The following is a 26,755-nucleotide window of genomic DNA, read 5'->3' on the forward strand; positions in this document are numbered from 1 at the left end:
ATGGGCATCTGATGCTGTCTTCTGGTGTGTCTGATGACAGCTTCAGTGTACCTACATACATGAAGTAAATAAATATATTTTTTTTAAAAAAGAACTAACATCATAACCAAAACCTTCAGTATCAGCACCATCATCACCACCATCAACAATATCAGCATCATCAGCATCACTGTTGCCAGCATTGCCCTTCTCAGCCAACCGTTCGCTGATGCAACTGTCATGGATTGTGATGTCACCGGACCTCCCGAAGTTCCAGCCTCCACTTCCGTGTCACCCTTTGGTACTCAGAGCCTTCCCAACTGCTCCTCCTCAAGAACTTTCTACCACCAGGGCTTTTCTCACCATCAGTGGGATTGGCAAACTCCTTGGGGACAGCGGCTCCATCATCCAGCTCGATGGCTTCTAGGCCCACTCGGACCCCCTCAATCTGGATGTCATGCTCCCCGGAAGCCGCATCGTCCTCTGACCGAGCACTCTCCCCTGTGCGTCGGAATTTCACCACCCTGGAGACGGAAGCAGACGTGATTGGGATGGCCAGGGTGCTCACCCGATGGCCTTGCTGTGGGGCCTTCCCACCCGAGGCAGGTAACAGGCTTTTCTCACCGTCCTGAGCTCTGGGCGGGTAGGCCTGGCATTTAGGTTGAATTTGGTCGGTGGGGGGTGGGGAACTGGAGTTCTGATCAGTTGACAGTTGGACGGTTGGACTCTGCACAGAACCAGCAGCCGGGATTCTCGTGTGTACGACTGTACCTTTGTCCTAGGCCTGGGTCCTGTTGTGACACAGAGTCATGCACTGCCTTAACGGTTCCCAGAATGCATCGGTGGGGATGTCAGAATGCGTATTTATACAGACAGACCGTGACAAGGTCTCCTGGCCTCGTGGGTCAACCGCTGTGTGTGTGTATGTCTCAGAGCGTCACCTTGAGGTGTGTCTTGGGGGCACTTGTTTGGGCCTTTAACCTCTGTCTGTGACACGGGTGAGGACTGGGTCACACTCAGGTCTTCTGCAGGGAAGTGGCTCTGTTTGGCCTTGATCTAAGGGGACCCAAAACTTCAAATTGGGAGAATTTACACTGAAACCCACATTCCTCCGTCTCTCGACCGTGGCATGGCCATAACTGTGTCCTGACCCTACTCTCCTTTTCTTTAAAATGGCCTCCAACCCTGAGGGCTCTTCTTCTCCACTCTCCCGGGCTTCTCCTCACTCCCCACTCTGCCCATTCATCTGGCAATGAGGGCATTTAAGACTCTGAGACAGAACTCTGAGCTGTGCCTCTCCTTCCTCAAACTTATGTATCCTCCCTGTCTCTCCCCCTCGCTCCCTCCCTCCCTCTGTCCCTCTGCTTTTAATAAAGACAGGGTCTCACTGTGCAGCCCAGGCTAGACATGAACGTCAGATCCCACCCCCACCTCAGTCTCTCTAAGTACATCACAGCTGTGCCTCGCCACCCCTGGTCCAGACTAGGCTCTGTCTTGCCTCTCTCGGGGGAAGGGTGGCTGTTTCTTCATCTGAAGCTGAGACCCGAGTGAGCTGTCTCCTTACAGCCTCTTCCTGCCCAAACACAAGGCCTCTGCTGCCAGCCAGCCCAGGTCAGAGGTCACAGCACCAACAGTCAAGAGAGCTCTACCTCCCAGCTCCCAGGGGAGAGAGCTGTGCGGTGCAAGAGGCTCAAGCCTGTGACTGAAAAATCACAAACAGTGGAGAGGCCAAGTGAGCAAATGAACCCGTGTTTGAAGAGGCAGAGGGGGTGGCAAGCTCGGTACAAACTGATGATGATGGTGGTGGTGATGATGGTGGTGGTGATGGTGATAATGGTGATGACTATTATTATTATTGTTATTATTGATACAGTCTCATGTAGCCCAGGCTGGCCCCAACTTCATCATACAGCTGAGGATAACTCTGAACTTCAGATTTCCCAGCCTCCACTCCCTGAGCTCTGGGGTGCCCTGCATGTGACACTGTCTATGCTGAGACTCAAACCCGGGGCTCTCACACGCTAGGTGAGGGCTCCCACAAATGACTGTCTTGTGGTGTTCAAGTCTTGACCTCTCAACTCTCGAGACATACCGTGTTCAGACATGGAATGTGTTTTCTTTTAGAAGCAGAGGGAGGTTGCCCCGCTTGGGAAGTTTCCAGAATACATTCATGCTGGATTACAGGGGTGTGAGGACAGCCAGAGTCTGCATCCTTAGCTACGCCGTGCTGGGAAGGGGGGCCAAGGGCCGGGTGGGGTGGTTAAGTTGAAACCTGTGGCTAACAGGTCTGTCTCTGGCGTTCCATGAACAGTGTGGGACCAGTGTGCTTTGTGCAGCCTGGCTGGCATTTTCTTCCTGCTCGGTTTGTGAGGCCGGTCTGTGAGGTTGCTGTTATCCCCATTTTACAGACAGGAACAGTGAGGCCCTGATGTCATGTGACATGCCCACGGACACACAACCAGGGTTCCAGCCTGGATCTGTGTGGCTCAAAGTCTCCTGTTCCAGGCACACTAGAAGCCTGACTCTCCGTACCCCTCACCCATGTCTGCCATAGCTCCATGGACTTCAAACCTTTGTGTGGAAAATTCTTTGCATAGAACTATTTCAAGCATATAAAATGCTCAGAAATCCCCTTTCTCCTTTCCACTCAACACTTCCGGAGGGCCGAGCCGTGCCGCGAGATACCACCAGCCCTGGGGTTCATTCAGCTGATGCTGCAGACTTGTCAGCATTCACAGACGACCCTCCCTCAGTCATACGTGCCTCAGTATTCAAGTTAACCCCCGAGAAAGAGGCCTGTCACCACCCCCGCCCCCACATCCTAACACATGGGCTGTGGTAACTGGGTCGAGTTTTCCAGAACAGCTAGAACTTCATTTCTTCTTCCCACTCTGTTTTCCACGACGTCAGATGCCCATAACATGACCCCGGCCACCCCAACCCGTGTAAATGTCCTGTTCAGCAGCATATGGAGAACACTCACAGCCAGTGGGCGCCCTTTCTCTGGACCTGGTTCACCTTTACATCTCAGACCCTGTCCCCTTGAGCCCCAGATCCCCACTGCTTCTACACCCAACAGATGTCACTCTGTCTCTGCAAAAATGAGTGCCCCAGGGAGGCAGTGAACCAGCAGGTGGTTAGTCCTGCTCCTAGTCAGTCCTCGGAACTGAATCTAGGGCCTTGTGCATTTACGAGGCAAATTCTGCATCGCTGAGATACGCCCATCTCTCTTTTTACTTTTAAAATTGTCAGTTTCACTAAGATACCCGGGCTAGCCTTAAACTCACTTGATAGCCAAGGCTAGCCTTGAGTTTGTGATCCTCCTGCCTCAGCTTCCTGAATGGCTAAGGTTACTGGCCTGAACCCCTCCCAAGCCCAGCTCCCCACTCCTTTGTAAAGGCTGAATACTATTCCATCCTATGGACAGACCGCTGTAGAGACAGACTTGGGCTGCTCCCATCTTTTGTTCCTTGTGAAGAAAGCTGTGACAAACATGGTCTTACAGATTTCTGAGCCCTTGATTTTACCTCATTGGGGGTAAAAACTGATAAATGTTTAAAATTTTGAGGAACTGCCAGAGTGACTCACCCATGGGTCCCTGTTTGGGCAGGCGCTCTCCAGTCATTGCTCGTTCCCATTTGAATGTGGACAGCTGACCAGTGCTCCTTAGCAGCCCGCCCACTGGGACTTCATCTGTGTTTTTCAAGTAGAGCTTTTAAATTTAAAATCGCATCTGTGTGTGTGCTCACACTGGCATGCCCACGCCACATCACGAGCTTGGAGGTCAGCGGACAGATTCCAGGAGGCCCTTCTCTCCTTCTACCACATAGGACCTGGGCATCAAACTCAGGTTGTCAGGGCTGTGGCAGGAATCCTTTCTACTGAGCTACCTCAATGGCCCTTTCTTTGCATGCATCGAGCTTTCCAGGGCTCCTCGGATGCCAACTTTGGAGCAATGTCGATGCATGTGCTTTTAAATGATCTGTTTTTCAGGTTTTCCCATGTTGCCTGTGCTGACCTCAAACTCACCATTCTCCTGCCTCAGCCTCTGGTGTGTGGGGATCTGAGTCGCGTGTTGGCATGCTTCTTGATGTCCTTCCTCATTCTGGGCAGCAGATTCTTTTGGTTTTTTTCAAGACAGGGTTTCTCTGTATAGCCCTGGCTGTCCTGGAACTTGCTCTGTAGACCAGGCTGGCCTCGAACTCAGAAATCCACCTGCCTCTGCCTCCTAAGTGCTGGGATAAAAGGCGTGCGCCACCACGCCCGGCTGGGCAGCAGATTCTTAACAGCTATCAAACTTGCAAACATTTTCTTGAGTCCACGACTGGTTTTTCCATCTGAATGTGTGATCGTTTGACACAGGAAGGTTTTTTGTTGATGTGCCCTAACATCTGGTTTTGCTTTAATTACTTGTGTCTTTGTCAAGTCTAGAACAGTCACCACCCTGGACCCTGGACTCAAGGCCATGACGTGATCTCCTGTTTTCTTTTAACTGTTCAATTGCACGTGCGCGCGCGCGCACGTGTGTGTGCGTGTGTGTGTGCATGTCCACGTGTGTGCATGTTCATATATGCATACCACGGCATACTTGTGGAGATCAGAAGACAACCTGCAGGAGTCATTTCTGTCTTTCTACCATGCGAGTCACTAAGATTGAACTCAGGTCATCAGGCTTGGCAGCAAGCACCTTTACCCACTGAGCCATACTGCCAGCCCCTCTTCGAAATGTGTATGGGGTTTTGTCTTTGATGAGCTTGGAGTTGATTTTTGCAGATGGTGAAAGTTTAGGGCTAACCCTGTTCCTCTCTGTCCTCTCTCCGTTAGGCAGTTAGTTGAGTTAGTTGTGCAGCCTTGTGGAAAGCCACCCATTTTTAGAGCCTCTGCTGGCTTCGTACTCCATTGAAGTGTGTGTTGAGGCAAGTGCCATGCAGGTTTGGCCCACATTTGATAATCAGGGCCCTTGAAGCATCTGTGGGCTTTGTGTTCTGGTGTCCTCCGAGTCTCCAAGTGAGTTCTAAGGTGGATTTTCTTGTTTTTGGAAAGGATGCAAAGTAGATTTCTGGGGCCAGAGATTTACTGAGAAAAGTGTCCTTCGGAGAACACCCACTGCAAACCGGGGACTGGGGGACAGCGAGAGAAGCGGGAGAGACTCCACCAAGTCCCTAGGGAGGTTGCAGCATGGAAGATCCCCATTCAGAGGTGTGAGGACCCACACACAGGCCAGTCTTTGGCTACAGCACCTCTGGTTCAAAGGCTGTGACTTCCAGACTAGATGGTGGCCTTTGGACATAGGTCGCTTTTTATTTGAGGAAGCCTCTAAGCTGCCAACACTAGAAACAGCTGGGCAGATGCTAGCCCAGGAGAGAGATCTGCATCCCCTATAAATAAGGTGATTCTGAGGTGCTACACAAATGTGAAGAGTTGTCGGTAGAACGCCTCAGTCAGCACCAAGTCACACAGCTAGTGATAAAGCTTGTTGACAGCCAGGAGCTGCTCAAGGCCCTGCTGGTTTGTGGGTGCTCATGAGCTGTGTGTGTGCACACGTGTATGTGTGCATGCATGTATGCACGTGTGTGTGCATGCATGTGTCTGCCCGTACCCATGTGCTATGGGTGTGCATGTGTATGCATATGTATATGTGCACATGTGTATGTGCACACATGTATATGTGTATGTGTGTGCACGCATGGGTACATGTTCATGTGTGTGCACACGTGCTTGTACATGCATGTAGAAACAATAGGCCCTTGTCAGATGTCTTTCTGTACCGTTTTCCACATTATTGCTTTTGATGCCTTTTTGAAATCTTAATTTATTTTTACTCTATATATGTGGGTGTTTTCCCTGCATGTATGTCTGTGTCACGCGCATGCAGTATCTGTGGAGGCCAGAAGGGGGCATCAGAGCTCCTGGAACTGGAGATGGCTATGAGCCTCCATGTGGGTGCTGGGAACTGAACCTGGATCCTCTGGAAGAGCAGCCAGTGCTCTAACCACTGAGCCACCTCCCTTACCCTTCTACCTTCTTTTTCTGGTGATGATCTTTCAGTGAATGTGGAGTTCAGGGCTGATCAGTGCTCCAGGTGTTTATCTGCCTGAGTCCACCTCCTGGCACAAGGATTATAGGTGCACAGTATATAGGAAATGGGAGCTGGGGCTCAAATTCGGGTCCACAGTTTGCATAGCAAGTGCTTTGCAGATTGAGTTATTCCCCTTTGCTCCCCCAGCCTCTGATAACCCTAATTTTTAGAAAAGTTAACTTCAGTTACCTTGATAAGCAACCTATGAGCTTGGTTCCAGATCACCAATTTGAATGCAGTGCTCCGAGGCATGAGGGACTTGCCCTGGGCCACCCAGGCTAAGGGAGCTGGGCTCCCAGCCCGGCTTTCTCTGCAATCACAACCCTTGGCTGGAGTCACTTGGCCCTTGGTCGGTGTCACCCCATGCATCTACAGGTGATGAGGCCTGAGCTGAGCTGGTGTGACCAGGCAGACCACCCCAACAGAGAGCCATGCATTCTCTACAGCCAGAAACCAAGCACACAGCTCAGTCCTGTGTGACATCCCCAGTCTGTCACTATGGTACAGGGGTCGCCAGAACCCTCTAGCTGTTTACAACGTACATACCTAGGCCCAAAGGTCTTCCCTGGGGGCTGAGAGTGTTCATTTTGAAGTTCTTCGGAGCTTATTGGAATCAGATAAGCATTGGTCATTTTCTGGGACCCTTCACCATGAAGCTAGGTTGCCAGAGAGACGCAGAGCCAAAGAACCTCCAGGTCCCCTATGGCCAAGCAGGTTGTCTATGGCTCACCCTCTACCCAGGAAGCCAAGGACATAGCCCTCTGACTAGTGTCCCACCAGTCTGGAGCGGGAGTGTCCCATGCAGCTGGACAGCACGTGTCCATTACAAGAGGGGATAAACTGCCTTCGACGGGGACACAGCAGAGAGAGTGTTTGTGAGAGGACTTGGGGAGGGATGCTGATATAGACCACAGAGGCCTTTGAAGCGAGGACCATCCTGAAAACTGGCTTTCATGCATCCTGTCTCGATGGGAGCATTTCCTAGCACCCATGGACCAAGCACGCCTGTAATGGATGGCCAAGTTCAGGCCACCGGTGGGTGGTGGGTAAACAGCAGGCTCTGAGAAGGCCTGAATGTTTAGGGGCCAGTATGCCCTAGACAGCTGGCCTGGGCAGGCTCTAGCCTGCCATGTCTGTGAACTACAGAGGCCCTCCAGTGATTAACACAGGCCACAGAGCACAGGGAATCTCCCCACCCAGATGAAGAAGCCAGTCAAAGAGAACTTGAGAATCTGGCACATGTATGCCACGTCCAGAGCTGGGGCTATCTGGAGAGACAGAGGGCAGGTCACTGGTTGCTAGGAGCCAGATGGTTGCCAAGCAACAGGGAGTGACTTCTTTTTTTTTTTTTTTTTTTTTTGTGGAGGAAAGGGTTTATTCTGCTTACACTTCTTTTTTTTTTTTCCATTTTTTATTAGGTATTTAGCTCATTTACATTTCCAATGCTATACCAAAAGTCCCCCATACACCCCCCACTCCCCTACCCACCCACTCCCCCTTTTTGGCCCTGGAATTCCCCTGTACTGGGGCATATAAAGTTTGCAAGTCCAATGGGCCTCTCTTTGCAGTGATGGCCGACTAGGCCCTCTTTTGATACATATGCAGCTAGAGACAAGAGCTCCGGGGTACTGCTTAGTTCATATTGTTGTTCCACCTATAGGGTTGCAGTTCCCTTTAATTCCTTGGGTGCTTTCTCTAGTTCCTCCATTGGGGGCCCTGTGGTCCATTCAATAGCTGACTGTGAGCATCCACTTCTGTGTTTGCTAGGCCCTGGCATAGTCTCACAAGAGACAGCTATATCTGGGTCCTTTCAGCAAAATCTTGCTAGTGTATACAATGGTGTCAGCGTTTGGAAGCTGATCATGGGATGGATCTCTGGATATGGCAATCACTAGATGGTCCATCCTTTCGTCACACTTCCAGATTTTGTCTCTGTAACTCCTTCCATGGGTGTTTTGTTTCCTATTCTAAGAAAGGGCAAAGTGTCCACACTTTGGTCTTCGTTCTCTTGAGTTTAATGTTTTTAGCCCAGAAACTTAGGATACCCACGATATAAGATACAATTTGCTAAAAACATTAAACTCAAGGGAGTGACTTCTAAGTGGGGATCAGGCTCCCATTTGGGGCAAGAGGGACTAAGCTTTGGGATACCTCACATGCCACTGTGTTTTACACTTTAAAATAGTTAAAACAAATTTTGCATTATATTTATTATCCTGAAATGAACACAGCCCACCTAAGCTCCCAAGTCAGGCTGGAGAACGTCTGTTCATTTATTCAACAAATAATTACTGACCGCACCAGCCCAAAGGGCACCTCTGGCTTTATAAAGGCAAAGGAGAAATGGGAGACCTATCCAATCATAGTCAACCTGCCCTAGGAGGGGTCTTGTATCACAAAGTCAGATAGCTGGCCTGGCACAGGCATGCACCTGAAGTCCCAGCCATTTAGGAGAAGCAGGACAACTTAAACTGAGCAGTGAGATCTTATCTCAAAACCCAAAACCAATTCACCCCCATCCCGTGTGTCCATCTGCGTATGTGTACATATGTGTGTGTGCACGCACGTGTGCCTGTATGTGTGTGTGATCTGCTATAATAGTCACAGAAAATGAAAATGAAATTTGTTGACGGCAGGTCTTGTTTAATTTTGTTGCTGTGATTTTTTAAAAACCCTGACATAAAGCAAGAGTTTATTTCAGATCGCAGTTACAGGTTATGGTCCAGGATTTGGGGGAATCCAGGCAGGAACTCCAGACAGCTAGTGCATGCCATACCCACGGTCAAGAGCAGAGATGAGTACATGCATGCTCCATTGCTACTCTCTTACATAGCTCAGGTCCCCCTGCCTAGGGAATGGTGCTACCCACAGTGGGCAGGGTCTTCACACACTAGTTAACATGGCGGCTCTTCACAAACATGCCAACCCAGTGTAGACAACCCGTCATTAAGACTCTTCCCTAGTGACTCTAGGTTATATCAAGTTCACAATCACAGCTGACCACTGCAGGGAAGAAATTTACATACATTTACATTTATATAAATATTTACATATGAACTTATTAATCAGTTCATTTTAGAGATAAAGGGAAGATCAGCAGACCACGCCTGAATCTGTTTTAGGGCCTCCCAACTCCTCGCACATCCTCTCCTCAAGGACTGTCAGTGGCTCCCTACCTCTGCAACTAACACTGATGTGTGAAACTTTTGGGGACTGTAACTGCACGGAGTCATTCTGTTGACAGTTCATCTCAGGGATCCATATGTATGTTGCTATGACGACTGTGATGTAGCATGACAAAGCTCATCACATACCAGGCCCAGGGTCGCATGGGTTATTTAACCTTCTTTTTCACAGAAGGAGACATTTACACTCAGATCTGCCAGTCACCCCATGACACACAGCAAGTGGCTGGCCTGGATTTCCGTTCGGCCATCCTCTGAGTTTCCATCTCTTCCCGGCTAGCATGCCGTTGTTGGCTGTTTACCTTGTCTAAAATTAGAAACGTTCTCCAGGAGGGGAGAGATTTTTGTATGCATGGAATATCCACTTAAGAATGCATGTCATGGGCTGCAGAGTTGGCTCAGTGGTTAAGAGCACTTGTTCTTGCAAAGGACCCCGGTTCGATGCCCAGAACTTACACAGAGGCTCGCCACCTCCTTAGGCACCAGGCATGCATGTGGCAAACAGACTGGTCAAAGGCCCAACAACCCAAATGTGTGCTGGTAGTGGATAGATAAACTTCAGCGTATCCATACAGTGGGATATTAGATTCTGTTTGCTTTTTGTTTTTGTTTTGTTTTGCTTTTTGAAACAAGATTTCTCTGTGTAGCCCTGGCTGTCCTACAACTCTCTCTGCAGACCAGGCTGGACTTGAACTCAGCGATCCGCCTGCCTCTGTCTGCCTCCTGAGTGCTGGCATTAAAGGCGTGCGCCCCTGCCACCACAACCACCACCACCTGGCTCCATACAATTTAGAACAATCTTAAAAGCATCACACTAGGAGACTGAGCCAGACCTAGGACAAGTGCTTTGTGATTCTGTTTTTATGAGGGGATCCAGAACGGGCGACTTTAGAGGTCAAACGTCAAACAGGTGGTTGGCAGAGACTGGAAGGGGGAGAATGTTTTTATCATTTGTTTTGTTTTTTGAGAGCAAGGTTCATTAAGTGGCTCAGGCTGGCTTTGAACTCACCGTGCTCCTGGCTCAGACTCCTGTTGCCTGTTGCTACAGTTAGAAGTACAGAATATCAGAAGAAGAGAGACGCAAAGCTTTGGGGAGGGATGTGGTGGTGGCTGCGTGCTATCCAGAGTACATACTGCCACCGCATCCTCCAAGATGCCAAAATAGTTTCATTCACGTTTTTCTACTATAGACACGCCCCCCCCCTTTTGCACATCTCCTCTCAGTAGACGTGCATCCCATGCCTTCTCACAAGCGGGTCTGCACTGGCCAGTGGAACTTCCTAGTTGGATGTGTGAGAACAGACCTCTGAGACCTGACCCCAGAGACTCAAGACATTTCACTGTGGTCCTGAGCCAGGCTTCCTGCCTCCCATAGGTGCTTGCAGAACGTAGGTTGAGCTGCACTCACACTTTGGTGGTCTGTCTCCTGCCTAGGGGTGGCTGGGTCATGGGTTCAAGCCTCAGCACCTTGTAAAAAGAGACTGTCAGGTCTTGGCCCCATCCTACAGAATCAACATGTACAATTTAACAAGGATTGCCCCGAGATGGCGGGAAATGGCAGTTCCTGAGCGGAGAAAACCATCCTGTTTTCCTTTTAGACTCGTGAGTGTTCAGCATTTCTAACTGGCGTGGCAGATTGCTTCTGTTCCATGGACTTCCTGAGCGCCTAGTCAGGTCCACTTTGCACCGTGGCATGCTCCTGGCAAAACTGTGCATATTCGTGGATGACTTTGTCCGTGAAATGGGAGCGATGGGCTGATGGGACCAATGTGAGGGGCGCACAGGCTCCGATGGGTGGGAACGACCCCTCCCTGTGCTCTCTGTGAACACACAGTTCCTCCCTTTGAGAAGGAACTCTGGCTCTTTGTCTTTGGGCAGATGTGAAAGAGAGGCCTCGGATGTCAAGTTAGACACAGCCAGCCGGGTTATATTTCAAGATCTGCTGGGCTCCCCCAAAAAACTGTATTTCTCATCTGTGTGAGCCCAGGTTTCCTCGGGAGGGGAGGGCGTGTGTGAAAGAAAAATCAAAGAGAAGCAGCGTAGGCTGAGTGACGGGGCCTCAAGACAGCCTGGCTCTGGCTGTTCTGATTTCTTGGCATTTAAACACTATATATATAAAAAAATAATTTACCAAAATAGCCAGCGATGTTTTTGTTTGTTTGTTTGTTTGTTTGTTACTTAAGGAAGGGAAGAGCTTGAGAAAACAGCTATCCTGTGTGATCTGCATTATGGGGAACCTTAAGTCAGGGGTCTGTGTCTCTGGAGGTGCTGGACTAGCAAGTGTCTGTCTATCTGTCTGTCTGTCTCTCTCTCAAGATTTATTTATTTATTTATTTATTTATTATATATAAGTACACTGCAGCTGTCTTTAGACACACCAGAAGAGGGCATCAGATCCCATTACAGATGGTTGTGAGCCACCATGTGGTTGTCGGGATTTGAACTCAGGACCTCTGGAAGAGCAGTCAGTGCTCTTAACCACTGAGCCATCTCTCCAGCTTTCCCGGAAGTTTATCTCTTCATCTGAGCCTCTGGCCCTTCTTCCTTGAATAGAGACTGAAATAACAAAGCTTGAATCGACTGTGATCATTCCAGGGTAGCATTTAGGGTCCTGCAGAGAGAGGGGGTCCACCTCGGAAGAGAGTTCTCAGTACCGCCACGGACTGCCTTGGCTTTCCTCTTCCTAACCATGCCATTCAGGAGCTGTGTGACCCAGGGTAGGTCCTGTCATCAGTTTCAGGGCTTTAAGTGGAGATCGAAGTCGAAGTCGGTGCCTTGCAGGGTTGCCATGGGAACCGAAAAGTACCACTGTGGAGACAGTGTCTTGAAAAGACTGGTAATTTCAGGGAATGTTGGGCCAGGGCTGGTGGTGTGCTCAGTGCTGGTCACAGAGTGGGACAAAGTTCACATGGCTGTCACCCCTGTGTTAATGAGATCACTGGAATCCCTTCCCCTACAAGGGGACTGAGCGCTCACAGCTTCACAAGACACAGGGATGCCTCAGAGGTGGCCTTCGGTGTAGTGCATGCCTGCCGGATAGGAGGGGGCCTGCCCTTGAGATCCTAAACCCACTTTTTAAGAAGCTAGGTGTGGGGGCACAGGTGACGGGGCTCTCAGATGTCAAAGAGGCTGGGATCCAGGAATCCAGCGTGGATAATTCTGGAAGGTGGTGAGAGAGGAAGAATGACCAGAGGGAGGCTGTGTGGGCACGAAGGGACTGTGGTCAGTCAGGGCTGTGGGGTAGAAGGTTGGAGCGTTCCTTCAGACCGCTGTGACTGCCTCTGCATTCTTCCAGTCTCCTGGGGGAGACACCTGTAAGTCAGGTGACTAGAATCCCAGTCACACACACACACACACACACCAACCTTGTCCCAGGTGCCTGTGTTGTTTGGCATTGGGGTCCCTGGAATGTGACAGTCATTGGTGACACTGCAATTCAAGCAATAGGAACTGACAGGTTCGCCAACAAATGGCCTTGCCTAGTCTCCTTCAGAGCCAGCATGAGACTCACTTTATTTTTATGATTTAATTTATTTTTATTTTATATGCATTGGTGTTTTGCCAGCATGTATGTCTGTATGAGGGTATCGGGTCTCCCTGGAACTAGAATTGGTGTGAGCTCCCATGTGGGTGCTGGGAATTGAACCCCGGTCCTCTAGAAGAGCAGCCAGTGCTTTTAACTGTTGAACTATCTGTCCAGACCCCTGGAGGGGGCCCTTAGATTGCTGTGGTAGGGAGGGACCTCTCTTTTCAGTTACTGAGATTCTTTTTTTTTTTTTTTTTTGGTTTTTCGAGACAGGGTTTCTCTGTGTAGCCCTGGCTATCCTGGAACTCACTTTGTAGACCAGGCTGGCCTCGAACTCAGAAATCCGCCTGCCTCTGCCTCCCGAGTGCTGGGATTAAAGGCATGCGCCACCACGCCTGGCTGTTACTGAGATTCTTTACTTTTATCTTTTTAATTAATTTATTTATTATATGTGTGTACACTGTAGCTATCTTCAGACACTCCAGAAGAAGGCATCAGATTTTTGTTACAGATGGTTGTGAGCCACCATGTGGTTGCTGGGATTTAAACTCAGGACCTTTGGAAGAGCAGTCGGTGCTCTTAACCACTGAGCCATCTCACCAGCCCCAGTTACTGAGATTCTAATGTGAAAGAGGAAACCACTGGTCAATCTGGATAGAGAGAACAGAGAACAAGTTGGGTGTGTAAGGAGGGAGACAGACGGGCTGAAAGCCCGAGTGAGAAGGCCCCTTATCAGCCAGAAACGAGGAGGTGATGGATGTAGTGGAAGCTATATAGACAGACAGGGACCCACATGACTGGATCAAGGGACATACCTAAGTATGTATGCTTTGCCTCGGTAGGCCGCTGACAAGCCTGAGTAGTATGGACTTATTACTCCTAAGGGTTTCCAGTTGATTGGCAGGTGAAGTGAGGTTTGGAGGGGCAGTGGTGACTGTACCAAGATCTTAGACACTGTGTGCACCAGGACCTTACACACTGTGTGCACCAGGACCTTACACACTGTGTGCACCAGGACCTTACACACTGTGTGCACCAGGACCTTACACACTGTGTACACCAGGACCTTACACACTGTGTGCACCAGAACTTTATACACTGTCTACACCAGGACCTTAGACACTGTGTGCACCAGGACCTTAGACACTATCCACACCAGGACCTTACACACTGTATACACCAGGACCTTAGGCAGTTCTCAGCACACAGGGCCATCCTGGTCTACAGAGTGAGCTGTGGGACAGCTCAGGCTACACAGAGACACCCTGACTCAAAAAAACCAAAAAATAAAAAAGATTTATTTTACTTTTATGTGTGGTGTGTGTCTGTGTGGGTCTGTGTGTGTCTCTGTATGGGCAGAGGCCTTAAGAGAATGCTGGCTCTCTGAGAGCTCCAGCCCCAGCCTTACAACCTGGGCACTGGGAACTGAACTTGCCCTCCATGAGACCAGCAGGCACTCCTAACACCCAAGTTAACCCCTTAACCCCTCCAGCCCTATGACTTTTCTTAAAAGACAGCCTGGCCTCAAACTCATCATCCTCCTGCCTCAGCTTCCCAAATGCTGGGCTTACCGGTGTGCACTGTTGTGCTAGACGCCAGCATGCATGTTCTTAGCCCACAGGCAAGTGTTTCCCTTCAGAGACCAAGAGCACAGAGAAAGTCGGTTAATCACTGGCTCTGCATCTTACTCAGTCCAGATGCTCAGCGCCCAGCAGGGTGGCTCAAGGTCCCTGAGTTCAGTAAGATCCTGAGAATGTCCACGGAAGACAGAAACTCACTGTTGATGTTGGACACTACGCCCTCGCAGGTCCCTCCCACTCCTGAATTCTGAGTTTGTCACTCGTGGAACTTTTAGTTTTCTGTGGGTTTTCCTTGTGATGCCTTATCACCCTGCGTCGCCTGAGGAGCACTGATCTTACATCTGAAAAACAGATGACTAACTTACAGTTGTTTTCATGATCTTCCTTACTGCGACACACCTGAGAAAAAAACAGCTTAGGGAGGAACGATTAATTCTGGCTCATGGTCTGAGGGGACACAGTCTGTGATAGCTGGGGAGAGGTACGTGGGCAGGAGCAGGAAACAGGGTCAAGCTCTAACCGCAAGGCCCAGCCCGGGTGACTTAGTTCCTCCAGTCAGGCTTCACCTTCTTTTTTTTTTTTTTTTTTTTAAATATTTTTAAAGATTCATTTATTTATTATATGTAAGTACACTGTAGCTGTCTTCAGACAATCCAGAAGAGGGAGTCAGATCTTTTTACGGATGGTTGTGAGCCACCATGTGGTTGCTGGGATTTGAACTCTGAACCTTTGGAATAGCAGTCAGTGCTCTTACCCACTGAGCCATCTCACCAGCCCAGGCTTCACCTTCTAAGAGCTGCAGAGTCCCTTAAAGCACACGAGGACTTGGAGACCAGAGGCTTCAACATGGGCCTGGCCCTGCAGCATGTGAGCTTCCCTTGCCGTCTGGTCTTCCAGGGTTCCCAGGAGAATCTACCACCAACCTCTGCTTGTGTATTCTACGGCGTGCCTACCTAGCCCAGAACTCAAAAGTCTTCCACACTTCCTACCGTAAACCAGCTCTGAAGCCTGGGTGCCCTCCAGTCAGGCTAAGCACAGCAGTGAGTCACTTCCGGGAGCCATTTCTCATGGCTGTCGTGAAACACAGAGGGGAAGCGACTTAGGGGAGAGAGGATTTACTTTGGCTTATGGTCTGAGGGCACACTGTCTGTCACTGTGCCAGGGAAAGCTCACTCACCTCTGGAGGGATGAGGAAGGGCAGAGAAGACCAGAAGCAGGTCCAGGCTATAAATGCCAAGGTCACCCCCCCCCCCCGCAGTGACCGCATCCTCCAGCTCAGCCCCACATCTGGATGGTGCCACAGATCCCCAAGTCCAAGCCGCCATCCTCAGACCAAATGTTCAAATAGATGAACCGGTTGGGACGTTTCACATCCAAACCAAATGATCACAGAGATTGGCCATTCAGGAGACTCATACCACGTTCTCTGTACTCTCTCAGGAGTGCCCACTCCAGGAAGCACTGGGCCCCCGAAGCTGGGTCTCCTTCCTGTCCCCATCTCACAGATGCTGAAGCCGAGGCCTGGGAGGAAATACACCTGCCCAACCATCCTACAAAGTCAGCAGGAAAGTTAGGTTTGAGCCCAGGGCTGCTTGAACCTGATGACCAGCATCGGCTCCCAGCTGGGCCATCAGCAGGGGTGGGGAGTGGGGGGGGGGTGGACAGCTTCCAAGGTGGTTCACAGTGGCAAGTTTTGTTTAAGCTCTCACTTGGGCAGCCCTGGCTGGCCTGGCACTCACAGAGATCCTCCTGCCTCTGCCCTCCCAATTCCTAGGATTAAAGGCATGTGCCACCATACCCAGCTGGAAGGTTTTCTTCTTGTGTCTACACAACGAACAAGGACTCTTTTGTTGTAAGACTGAGTTCTTGCCCGGTTGGCTCTCAGAATCTCTTGCTAAAGGCACACTGGGGATGAGGGATGGTGCTGGGACTGCTGAGGAAGCAGGCATGAGGGGTACGGTGGGATGGAAGTCAGGAATGGGGTTCCAGGTGAGATCGGAAGGTGTTCTGGAGGCCATGACTAGGTAACTTGTTGTGTAAGGGGTGCCCTCATGGGGACATGGACAATGTTGGGAGACAGTATCAAGAACTGTAATTGAAGCTGGGGTGAGGTAGGTTGTGGCATTTAGTGGGTGGAGACATGGCTAAATACCTAACTATGACATTAGGTCTAAAATGTCAATCATGTCAAGAAATGCTCCTGTTACGTGTCAGGGAGTGTCACTGTAAGGCCTGTTGTAAAGACTTGCCAGCCTCTGAGAGGTGGTGGGCCAGTGGGAGGAAGTTAGGTCATTCATTGGAGGCAGACCCCTCAAGGGGTTCCAGGCTCTCAGCCACCTTCCTGTCCTCTCTCTCTCTGCTTGCTTGATCCACTAAGTTGAGAGGCCTTCTCTGCCACACAGCCCTGCTGCAAGGATATATTTGTACCACAGTCCCAAAACAATGGAGACAACCAGCCATGGGCTATCCCAAGGCAAAGGAACCAATTGGCCATGGACTATCTCAAGACAATGGAGCCAGCTAGCTATGGGTTATTCCAAGGCAGTGAAGCTAATTGGCCATGAGCTATCCCAAGGCAGTGGAGCCAACTAGCCATGGGTTAAGACCTCTGTAACCATAAGCCAACCATCTCTCCTACTTTTAGGTTGTTTTCTTAGGTGATTTTGTTGGAATTACGGAAATCTTTTTAACCTATCTGAATTAAGGAGTGAAAGAGAGAGAGCATAGCAGTGGTGCCCGCCTTTAGTCCCAGCACTCGAGAAATAGAGGCAGGAGGATCTCTGTGAGTTCAAGGCCAGCCTGATCTACAAAGTGAGTTCTAGGGCAGCCAGGGCTACACAGAGAAACTGTCTTGAGAAACCAGAAACCGACCAACCAACCAACTAAACAAATAAAGGCAAAAGAGAAACAGCTAACAATCACAAAAGAACGCTGACATAATGCAGAATGCGCCAGGTGCACCCAGATAGAGCGGTTACACCAGGGGCCAGCACTGTGGGTAAAGGGGCTTGCAGCCAAGCTTGCTGACGGAACCAGCAGGCACCATTTTAAGTGAAATAAGCCAGGCACAGAAAGGCCAAAAGACAGAGTCTCTGCAGCCTGTCGATTCTGAAAGTTAACTTGGGGAAAAAGAATGTACCACTGGGTACCCAGGGCTGGGAGAAAGGAAGGGCTGAGGGGCAATCTCTTAGGGGAAATAAACTCAAGGGAGCTTGAAGATGGTTAAAAATAGATTTTGAGTGTTATCACCATAGGAATATAGAAGAAAAAAAGAAAGTAAATGAAATAATGGGAACAGGTCGAACTCTGTCTCTGAGTAACAATGTATCCGTTTAATGTATCCTTTTCGAACAGTGTGTTCTATGTGGGTGCTGTAAATGTGGGCAGATGTCAACATCTTTAAAGACGGTTATTCTGTCAGTAAGTAAAGTTCCTCGACTTAGTCAAAGGAAATGGGGGGGGGGGACAGAAGAGCCAGCGCAAGGAAAGGAATCTGGACTAGTGGGATGGCTTAGTGGGTAAAAGGAGCTTGCAGTCAAACCTGGTGACCTGAGTTCTATCCCCTCAGCCCCACAGGGTGGAAAGAGAGAACTAACTTCCAAAAATGGTTCTGCGACCCCCACACACATGGGCATACACATGTGCATGCCTGTACACTACATATAAAGTAAATAATAGTTTTTAATAAAATTATTTTAATACATTATTTATTAAATAATTAAATTATTCATTAAGTAAACAGTTTATTAAATAATGAAACTATTTAATAATTAAACTATTTATTAACTAAATTTATTAAATAATTAAATAATTATTTTAATAAAATAAATAATAATTTTAAAAAGTAATAGATGAAAGAGATTAAATAAATAAGGAATCTATGTCTGGTTTCCTTCCCCAGGTGGCTGGAGTCCAGCAGTTCTGTGTAGCTGTGTTATACAGCCCTGCCCCCACACTTGGAAAGCTTGTGGGTTCCCTTCCCTCTGAACCTTTCTCTGGAAAGACAGTGGCCCATGAGTGGTGAGGGCTGGGTTCAATTCCAGCAGCAAAATAAATGAGTCCATATATTGGAAGGAAAGGACTGGCAAGATGGCTCAGTGGGTAAGGAGGCTTGTGGCACAAGCCTGCAGATACAGATTCAATCTCTAGAGCCAGTACGAAGGTGGAAGGAGAGAACTGATTCCACAAAGTTGTCCCCTGGTCTCCACTGGCAGAACGTGTATGCTGTGGCGAACGTACCTAACACACACGTTCTGCCAGTAGTAATACAATAATAAAACTGTTAAGTGATTAAAGACTACAAAACAAGAAAGGTTAGCTTGGAGTTACCCTTGGAGGATGAACGGAAACTGCTTTTATTCTTCATTCATGCAAAATATACGTAATAAATTTTATCATCTTGCTGCTTATGATAGCGCTCACCTGTAATCTCTGAATCCATGATTATAGGAGGTGGGAGAGGCTCAAGAGCCAGGCCAGCTGTACTGGCTAGTTTGTATCAACTTGACACAGCTGGAGTTATCACAGAGAAAGGAGCTTCAGTTGAGGAAATGCCTCCATGAGATCCAACTGTAAGGCATTTTCTCAATTAGTGATCAAGGGGGAAAGGCCCCTTGTGGGTGGAACCATATCTGGGCTGGTAGTCTTGGTTCTATAAGAGAGCAGGCTGAGCAAGCCAGGGGAAGCAAGCCAGTAAGTAACATCCCTCCATGGCCTCTGCATCAGCTCCTGCTTCCTGACCTGCTTGAGTTCCAGTCCTGACGTCCTTGGTGATGAACAGCAATGTGGAAAGTGTAAGCAGAATAAACCCTTCCCTCCCCAACTGCTACTTGGTCATGATTTTTGTGCAGGAATAGAGATCCTGACTAAGACACCAGCCTTGGCTACATAGTGAGTTCAAGGCTAGCTTGGCCTGTAGGAGACTGCATCTAAAAGGCAACGTGAACAATTCCCATTTTAGCCATTTTCAGTGCTGAATGGTGCGGCGCAGTCACGTGACGCAGCTGCCGACAGCACCCTGCTGCACTGATCTTTTAAAATCCCCAAGTCTGTGTCCATTAAACGCTGCTTCCTGTCCCTGTTTCCCACCAACTCCCTGGCAAGCTCCATTCTACTCAGTATCTCCAAAAACATGCCTACTCTGGACTCATCTAAGCAACTTCACGAAGCACTTGTGACCCATGAAGACTGGCCCATTTCCTTTTACATCCCGCCCAGGTCATGCCACAACCTGGACCAGAATGCTTTTCCTTTTGAAGGCTGAATAGTATTCTGGTTACATAGATATACTATACTATCTCGATGTGTTGATGGATAAGAGCTGTCTTTATGGTTTGGCAACTATGGATGACATCACGATGCACTTGGGTGTGCAAACGGCTCCTCGAGACCATGTATCCATTTCTTTGGGGGTATGCGGTCATCAGTATCTACAGGAGCTGGTTCCAGAACCTTTGGTGGAAACCATAGTCTGGCTACGCGATATGACATGGTATGGGGTTTGCACACGGCCTCAGACATCTTGTGAGCTCTAGTGCATCCGCAATTACTTATAGTCCCTGTCCCTGGTCAGCATCACAGGCTGTGTTGCTAAGACAACAGAAACAGCCTGTGAATACTGACTGGGAGACAAAGCTCTTCTCCGTCTCGATCCCACAGTTGGTTGGCCCTGTGGATACAGGCCCCGGGCTGGTGGAACTGCTAAAGAGGGTAGATTCTTATTCTTGAGTTTCTGAGGCCCCAGGGCACCATTTCATGGTAGCCCAGCCACTTCCGGTTCCAAGAGGCACGGGGCGTAATTGTCACCTGTCCAGGGTCTCACTTCCTTCGTCTTCTGGTTTGGGTTTTTTCTTATGGTCACCAACGGGTGTACGTGAGAGAGGACAGCAGTTGTTCTGGAGAGTGTGCACAGAAGCTACAGGAAGCTTTTGAGCAGGTGACAGCATGATCTAACATCTAACAAAGTCCCTCTGGGAGCAACGGCGAAGCCATTCCCAGCGCCCCCATTGTCCTCTGTGGGGCCCTATGTACACGCGCATGCGCACATCCTCACACATAGGCCCACGCATAGAAACTTTTTTGAAAATTGAATCTAAAACCAAAGCCCTTCAGCTGGTGGGATGAGAACAGGCCGTTGGGAGGCAAGGGCATGAGTGAGAGACCAGCAAGGAGAGGAGTCCTGCTGAGAACAGATGGGACAGCGCCTGCGGGATCTGGTGACTGTAGAGAGCCCGCTGACACTGAGGCATGCAAGCAGTGAGGTTTCCTGAAGACCAAAAGCATGCGAGAGAGAAGAGCCAAAGTTGACCTCAACAGTTTGGCCCACGTGTGAGGGAGGTGTGGCCGTCATGGGAACCACTGAAAAGAGGAGGGGTCCCGAGTTCAAGTTCACGGGCCGGAGCAGAGCTTGGTGGCTAAGGTCATTTGCTGATCTTGTAAAGTACTATGGGTTCCTTCTCAGCATTGTGTTGTCGAGAGGGTCACAACCTCCGGGCCCTCTATTTCTCAGGGCTCCAAAGCCCTTTTCTGATCTCTTCTCAGCACGCATGGAACACACAGAACGCATGCAGGCACACATACAATCATAACACACATACATTTAAAAATGTATAAATATTTTAAAAGAGTTCAAATTCAAACACGTGCTGTCACCGCACTGCAGGCGGGCATTCCTGCAAAGGAGGTTGTAGCTGCTGCTTGCTTTATTTTGGGACCAGAATGAAGTTCAGCAACTCGAACCAAAGCAGGGGGTAGGGGTTGGGGGGGGGCAAGAAATGACAGAAGCATTTATCAGAGTCCCATGGACCAGTGTCCTTCCCTGCTCCTACAACAGGTCAGCCACACAGGGGCAAGCAGGCTCCCAGTGTCACAGATGAGCATCTAGCCTCTCAAAGATGAAGACAAAGACCAAAAACCACCCCGGTGGTAAGTGTCAGAGGCAGAATTTGAGCCCAGCACTTATGGGGGACTCAGATCCCCCGTAAGAGTGAGATGTCAGTAGAGCATGGAGACCTAACTTCACAGCATCCTTTAACTCCCGGAGTGCCCTGGCCCCATGGTCTTTTGCGAGACACACCATGCTCTTCCCACTCAGGACCTTTCCTCACAAAGCCTCTCTCTCTGGAATGCTCCACACAGGTATTGTTTCTGAACGGCTCCTACCCACACCTGGAAGCTCCTCTTCATCTCTTTGCTGTGGAGAATCACGATCCCCGAGCAGCCCTGGGTTGTACACGCATCTGAAACAGCTGTCACAGCTAGGAATGTGGCATACTCGATGCCCACCTTGTCTCCCAGGCCAGCGCTGTGTGGCAGAACCTGGCAGACCAGTGCCGTTACAGGAAACGTCTACATGTGTGCCCCACACAGAGGTGGTCCCTAGCTACAGGTAGCTATCGTGATGCAGTGTGCATTTGAAATCAAAGGGGCAGATTTTGTATATTTATTTCCTCTATGCATTTGTCTCAACCCGCTTTAACTATCAACAGGACACACAGCCTGAGAGGAAGGCCTTGGTTGAGAAGTTGCCCAGATAAAGTTGGCCTGTGTGCCTTCTGGTGGGGGAACGATTTTGATTGTTAATTGATGTAAGAAGGTCCAGCCCATTGTGGGCAGTGGCACCATTCCCTAGGCACATGGTTTTGAACTGCATCAGAAAGCCAGCTGGGTATAGGCTGGTCAGCAAGCCAACAACAGCAACCTGCGTGCTTCCTGCTGTACTTTGGTTGTGCGGTGATTTCCCTGAGTGGAAGTCATTCTTCCTGGACAACAAATGAGCTGCTTCAAGTTCCTGCCCTGACTTCCTTTGGGGATGGACTATGATGCAGAACTGAGTCCCCCAAACCCCTTTTCTCCTCAGTAATGCAGGGTGTCTTGTTACAGCTGCAGAAACGTAGGTAGAACAATATCATACCACGTAAATTATTTCACATGTAAATTATATAACTTATATTAAGCACATGTGGCCAGAGGCTACCATACTGTGACTGTACGACGGCATCTTCTTCAAGGCATATACCATTTTATCTTAGCCATCTATCCAATCCTTTGTACCAAGGATAGTATCAAAGTTAAATTATTGAGTGCCCAGGCCCGGTGGCACACATTTTTTCATCCCAGAACTCTGGAGGCAGAGGCAGGGAGATCTCTGTGAGCTCTGGGACAACCCGGTCTACACAGTGAGTCATCTGACAGCTGGGGATCGGTGGCAGAGCTCTTGCTTGGCATGCATGAGGCCCTGGGCTCCATCATCCCTGAAAAGAAAAAGCCCTAACCCAGAAAAGAGAAATCTCACAAGCCTGCCTCATACAATAAGGAAGATCAACATACAGACTTGCGGCTGCTCCATACCCCACATGCGTGTCACCTGCAGTCAGCAGGGGAACAACAAGAGCCATCCGTGGTCTCAGCTGGGCCATCCCAGAGCTATGTGACAGGTCCTCCAGGTTCACCAGAGGATTGCTTTCTTAGTGATGCTCGCCCTGCTCCCCTCCCCAGCCCTGAAATCTGCTTACAGGCTTATGGTCAATTAGCACCCAACCTCCCGCAGGACCGCGTCTGTTCCAGAGTCCACTCCTGCCAGCACTCTGGATATTTTTTTAAACCACATTGCTCTCAGGAAATCTGTTGCCTGCCATCTGCATATGATATATGCAGGGTATGGGTCTGAGAAACATCTAAGTCGTGATGTGTAACCCACTCAGATTCACACGGCTGTCTGTTTTCTTTTTAGCTTCCTCTTTTTTTTTTTTTTTTTTTTTTTTTAATAAACGGGAGGTCAGAGCATTTACAGGCTAATTCTGACTTCAGTCAAAGGTAGCCAGAGGCTTTCTATTTAAAAGGATGTTTGTTTTTTTTATTTCGTTTATACGTATGTGTGCCTGTATGCCACCTGTGTGCAAGTCACCTCGGAGGACAGAAGAGGTGTCAGATGTCCTGGAACTGGAGTTAATGGTGGTTGAGCTGCCCAGCATGGATGCTGAAGACCAAACTGGGTCCCCTGGAAGAACAGCAAGAGTTCTTGACAGTAGAACCCATCTTTCCAGCCCCTGGGGTTTTCAAGCAGCAATTTTGGGGAGTTCAGCAATAGTAATCTACATAGTTACCTTTTATAAATGTCTCAGGTGTAATGACAATAGGAAATAGATACTGTCTATCACTTTATATTGTCAAACATTCAGAACACATCTCCTTTAACCTCCAAGATAAACATATGAACCAAGTTTTTTTGTTTTGGTTTTTTGTTTTGTTTTGTTTTTGTTTGGTTTTTGTTTTTTTGGGTTTTTTTTTTGTTTTGTTTTTGTTTTTTTGTTTTTGTTTTTGGTTTTTTTTTTTTTTTTTGGTTTCTTGAGACAGGGTTTCTCTGTGTAGCCCTAGCTGTCCTGGAACTCACTCTGTAGACCAGGCTGGCCTCAAACTCAGAAATCCACCTGCCTCTGCCTCCCGAGTGCTGGAATTAAAGGCATCTGCCACCATGCCCGGCTATGAACCAAGTATTATGACAGCTATTCTTTCAGGAATTGAGCCCGAGTACCCAAGTGTGCTGACCGCATACTGAGCTGCAGTCCACCTGACCCCTTCTTCTGTCCCCATCTCTTCATAGCTAAGGAAACCAAGTCTTAGAAAGGTTAACTGACTTGAGGTCAAGATTTGAACCCAAGTCTGCCTGACTCAGAGCCAGTCTGCTCTGATAGTAAGCCATTTAACCTCTCCCAAGGTTAGTATCTGTTCTTCTATCTATAAAACATGGAGAGAATTGAGGGAGGTGGGTCCAGACAAAATTTCTCTTTGTATACCCATGGCTGTCCGGGAACATGTTCTTGTAGAGCTGGCTTTGAACTCACAGAGATCTGTCTGTCTCTGCCTCCCGAGTGCTGAAACTAACAGTGTGTACCCTCCTCCCCAGATAATGATGGTGATGGTGATGATAATGGTGATGACGATGATGATGAGTGTTTTTGAGACAGCATGTGGCTCAGGCTGGCCTAGAAGCTATCCAGACTCAGTCCCTCAATTGCTGGAATTACAGGGCAGGCCTGCATCTCAACCTAGCTTCAATTAATTACATATATACATATATAAGTTTCCCTAGTCTCATAATTTCTTTCTGTATATTTCACACCACGGATGGTACCCAAGGCCCTGTGCATGGTAGACAAGTGCTCATTTCGAGTGTGAATGAGACAAACCCTGGTTCCCCAGTTTTCAGTCTCTTTTAGCTATGGAAAAAAAATTAGTATGTAATGTCATGATGCCTACATTCTGGAAAGCTAAAGGCACATATGTCCTTTGCCATGATCACATGGTCTGCTGGGGTGTGAAAATTCATTCCACTAAAAGCTGACATCCCAGTACGTGTTCTTATTCTGAGCAACATTGTTTCAGTTTGTGGGTTGCCTTTGTATTCGGGGTGATCATTGGGCTCTGGGAACACAGTGTTTGAGCTCAGGGAGCGTGGCATGATTTCCTTGAGGAGGGCTGTCTGTTCTGAGAGTTATATTTTTTGCTTTGGGGTATTAGAAGCGGGTACCCTTTAGCATCGTGAAATGAAGCTGTCATTAGTTGGGGGGTATTTATGGATCTATTAACAGAAGCGTAAAAGTACAATTTTAATTCCTGAAAGCTGTGTAATGAAAAATAATTTGACCGAATTGAGAAGTAAATATGGCAACCCCCACAAACACTCAAGAGTCTCAGAGAGCCAGACCAGTCACACTAAAAGTCACTTGAGAGGGTTCCTCCGTGGCTTGAGGTTTGGGGGGGCACACCATTTTTAAAGTTACACATGCTAACAATACCCAGTCCTTCTCAACAGACCCAAGCAGAATTGACTTCCACCTGCCAGTTAAAAATTAAAACGGGAATCCTGGAATTTGCTTTAACAAAACACCATTGCTGTGGCAGGAAAGCTATCTGTAAATACCTCTGAAGGCCTCTCTGTCTTTTCCACTGCCTCTCTGTGGTTCCCACAAGATTCTCAGTGAAGTAGGTATCCCCAGAAATTTTCCAACCTCAAAGGAATGCATTCCTGGTGTGTCCAAGCCAAAGCATACTCCAGCTAGCTACCCCCCCCCCAACCTTTCATTCAGAAGACAAGAGTCTCAAGCCAGGACTCACAAGCCGTCTCATTCACGTGCTACACAAACAGCCTCTCCTCTAGGAAAGCATACGTGCTGTTTAGAAAGCAGTTTGCAACCTCACACCGTTCCTTTCCGAAAGACCTTGTAGGGGGGAAAAATCAGGAATTGCATAGTATAGGAGAAAGGCTGGAAAGGGACAGATGTCAGCCCTTGTCAATTCAGCCCACATTTCCAAACAGCATCCAATGCATTCTCACAGCCTAGACCTCAAACCCCCTTCGGGGTTGAGAGCGATTTCCAAGGGAAAACACAGAAACTAAGGATTCCCACAAGGTCCTGACAGATCTTGGGGGGGGGGGGGTAGGGAAATGAATGAGAAACAGAAGCTGGGCTGAGAAAATGGCTTGTCTCCTCCAGGCCCAATTCTTCCGTCTGTAACAGCATTTTCCAATCCAAGAGGCCGTGCGGGGATGCACCCCTGCAGGCTTTGCTCTTCTAAAGGGCGCCCTGCCAGCCTCCCTTCGCCCCCCGCGGTACTCACGGCAACTGCCTGAGCTGGAACAGATCCTCCTCCATGTCCGCGGTGCGCCAGGGCGAGCCTGGGCATGACCCTTACATGGTGGAGCAAGGGCCGGTGCTCCGGCTTTCAGCACCGGGATGCTGGACAGCTCTACCGCTTCCTCGCTGGGCAGCTAGCTGCTGGGGGAGGGAGCCCTGCCCGGGAGACAAAGCCAGCCGCTGCCACCGCCGGGAGACCGACAGGAGTGGGCGGAGGACGAGGGGAGGGCTGCGCGGTGGAGGGGGCGGGGCGAGCCCTGCTGCTCCCAGGAGCCCACGGTCCTCTGATTGGGGTGTCTGCGGGACACCCCGACCGTCCAGAAGAAGCCTCCCTCCCTGAGTATTTGTACGAATTGATTAATGTCCGTTTGATGTCCCGGAAGCTTAAGCTCTAGAACGGAGTATAGATTTCTGGAAATGTACTCCACGTATTACACTGCACCTATTAGGTGCCACCAGGCACTGTAGCACGCTGATGGCAGAACAGTTTGAAAAGATTGTTATCACAGAGCTGAGGGCCCAGAAAAGGATCCTGTTGGGTACTGAAGGCTAGAAGGCGGAAGGGTAACTCAGTTACTCAGCCAGCGTTGTGATCTTTGCGGCCTGTGATTCAGAAGTAAACAGCAGAGTCCCTGCCTTGATGCCCTTCCCTTTGAATGAAGATTCTCCACCCTCCCTTGAGCTCCTTGAATTTTCTCAAATGCATCTCAAGTGCCCAGAGGCATGTGCCTGACACATAAGAGCATGCTGGGTGAACATCCATCATGCCT

At 49.1% G+C, this 26,755-nt stretch overlaps 1 protein-coding gene and 1 long non-coding RNA gene across 4 annotated transcripts in view; one reads left to right on the forward strand and one right to left on the reverse strand.

Annotated features, from left to right (window-relative positions):
• The window catches only part of Svop (SV2 related protein), a 64,468-nt gene extending 38,271 nt beyond the window's left edge, over nt 1–26,197 (reverse strand). The window contains exons 1-3 of one of the 2 annotated variants that reach the window (NM_001359214.1): nt 25,969–26,197; nt 604–770; nt 343–503 (exon numbers count right to left, since the gene is read on the reverse strand). In NM_001359214.1, coding sequence (NP_001346143.1) covers nt 343–503; nt 604–635 — 193 coding nt within the window. In that variant the 5' untranslated portion in view covers nt 636–770; nt 25,969–26,197. The remainder of the gene's footprint in view (nt 1–342; nt 504–603; nt 771–25,968) is intronic. The other variant, NM_026805.1, reaches the window with a different exon arrangement.
• Gm16108 (predicted gene 16108) lies at nt 262–24,701 on the forward strand. Of its 2 annotated transcripts, NR_166617.1 has the most exons (3): nt 278–585; nt 21,487–21,736; nt 24,254–24,701. It is a non-coding gene; the product is annotated as a predicted gene 16108 (long non-coding RNA). The 2 variants fall into 2 exon arrangements; NR_166618.1 differs by lacking the exon at nt 24,254–24,701 and having other exon boundaries at nt 262–585; nt 21,487–21,789.
• Nucleotides 26,198–26,755: the final 558 nt, after the last annotated feature.

The sequence above is a fragment of the Mus musculus genome, chromosome 5 (genome assembly GCF_000001635.26).
Source record: "Mus musculus strain C57BL/6J chromosome 5, GRCm38.p6 C57BL/6J".
Lineage (NCBI taxonomy): Eukaryota > Metazoa > Chordata > Mammalia > Rodentia > Muridae > Mus > Mus musculus.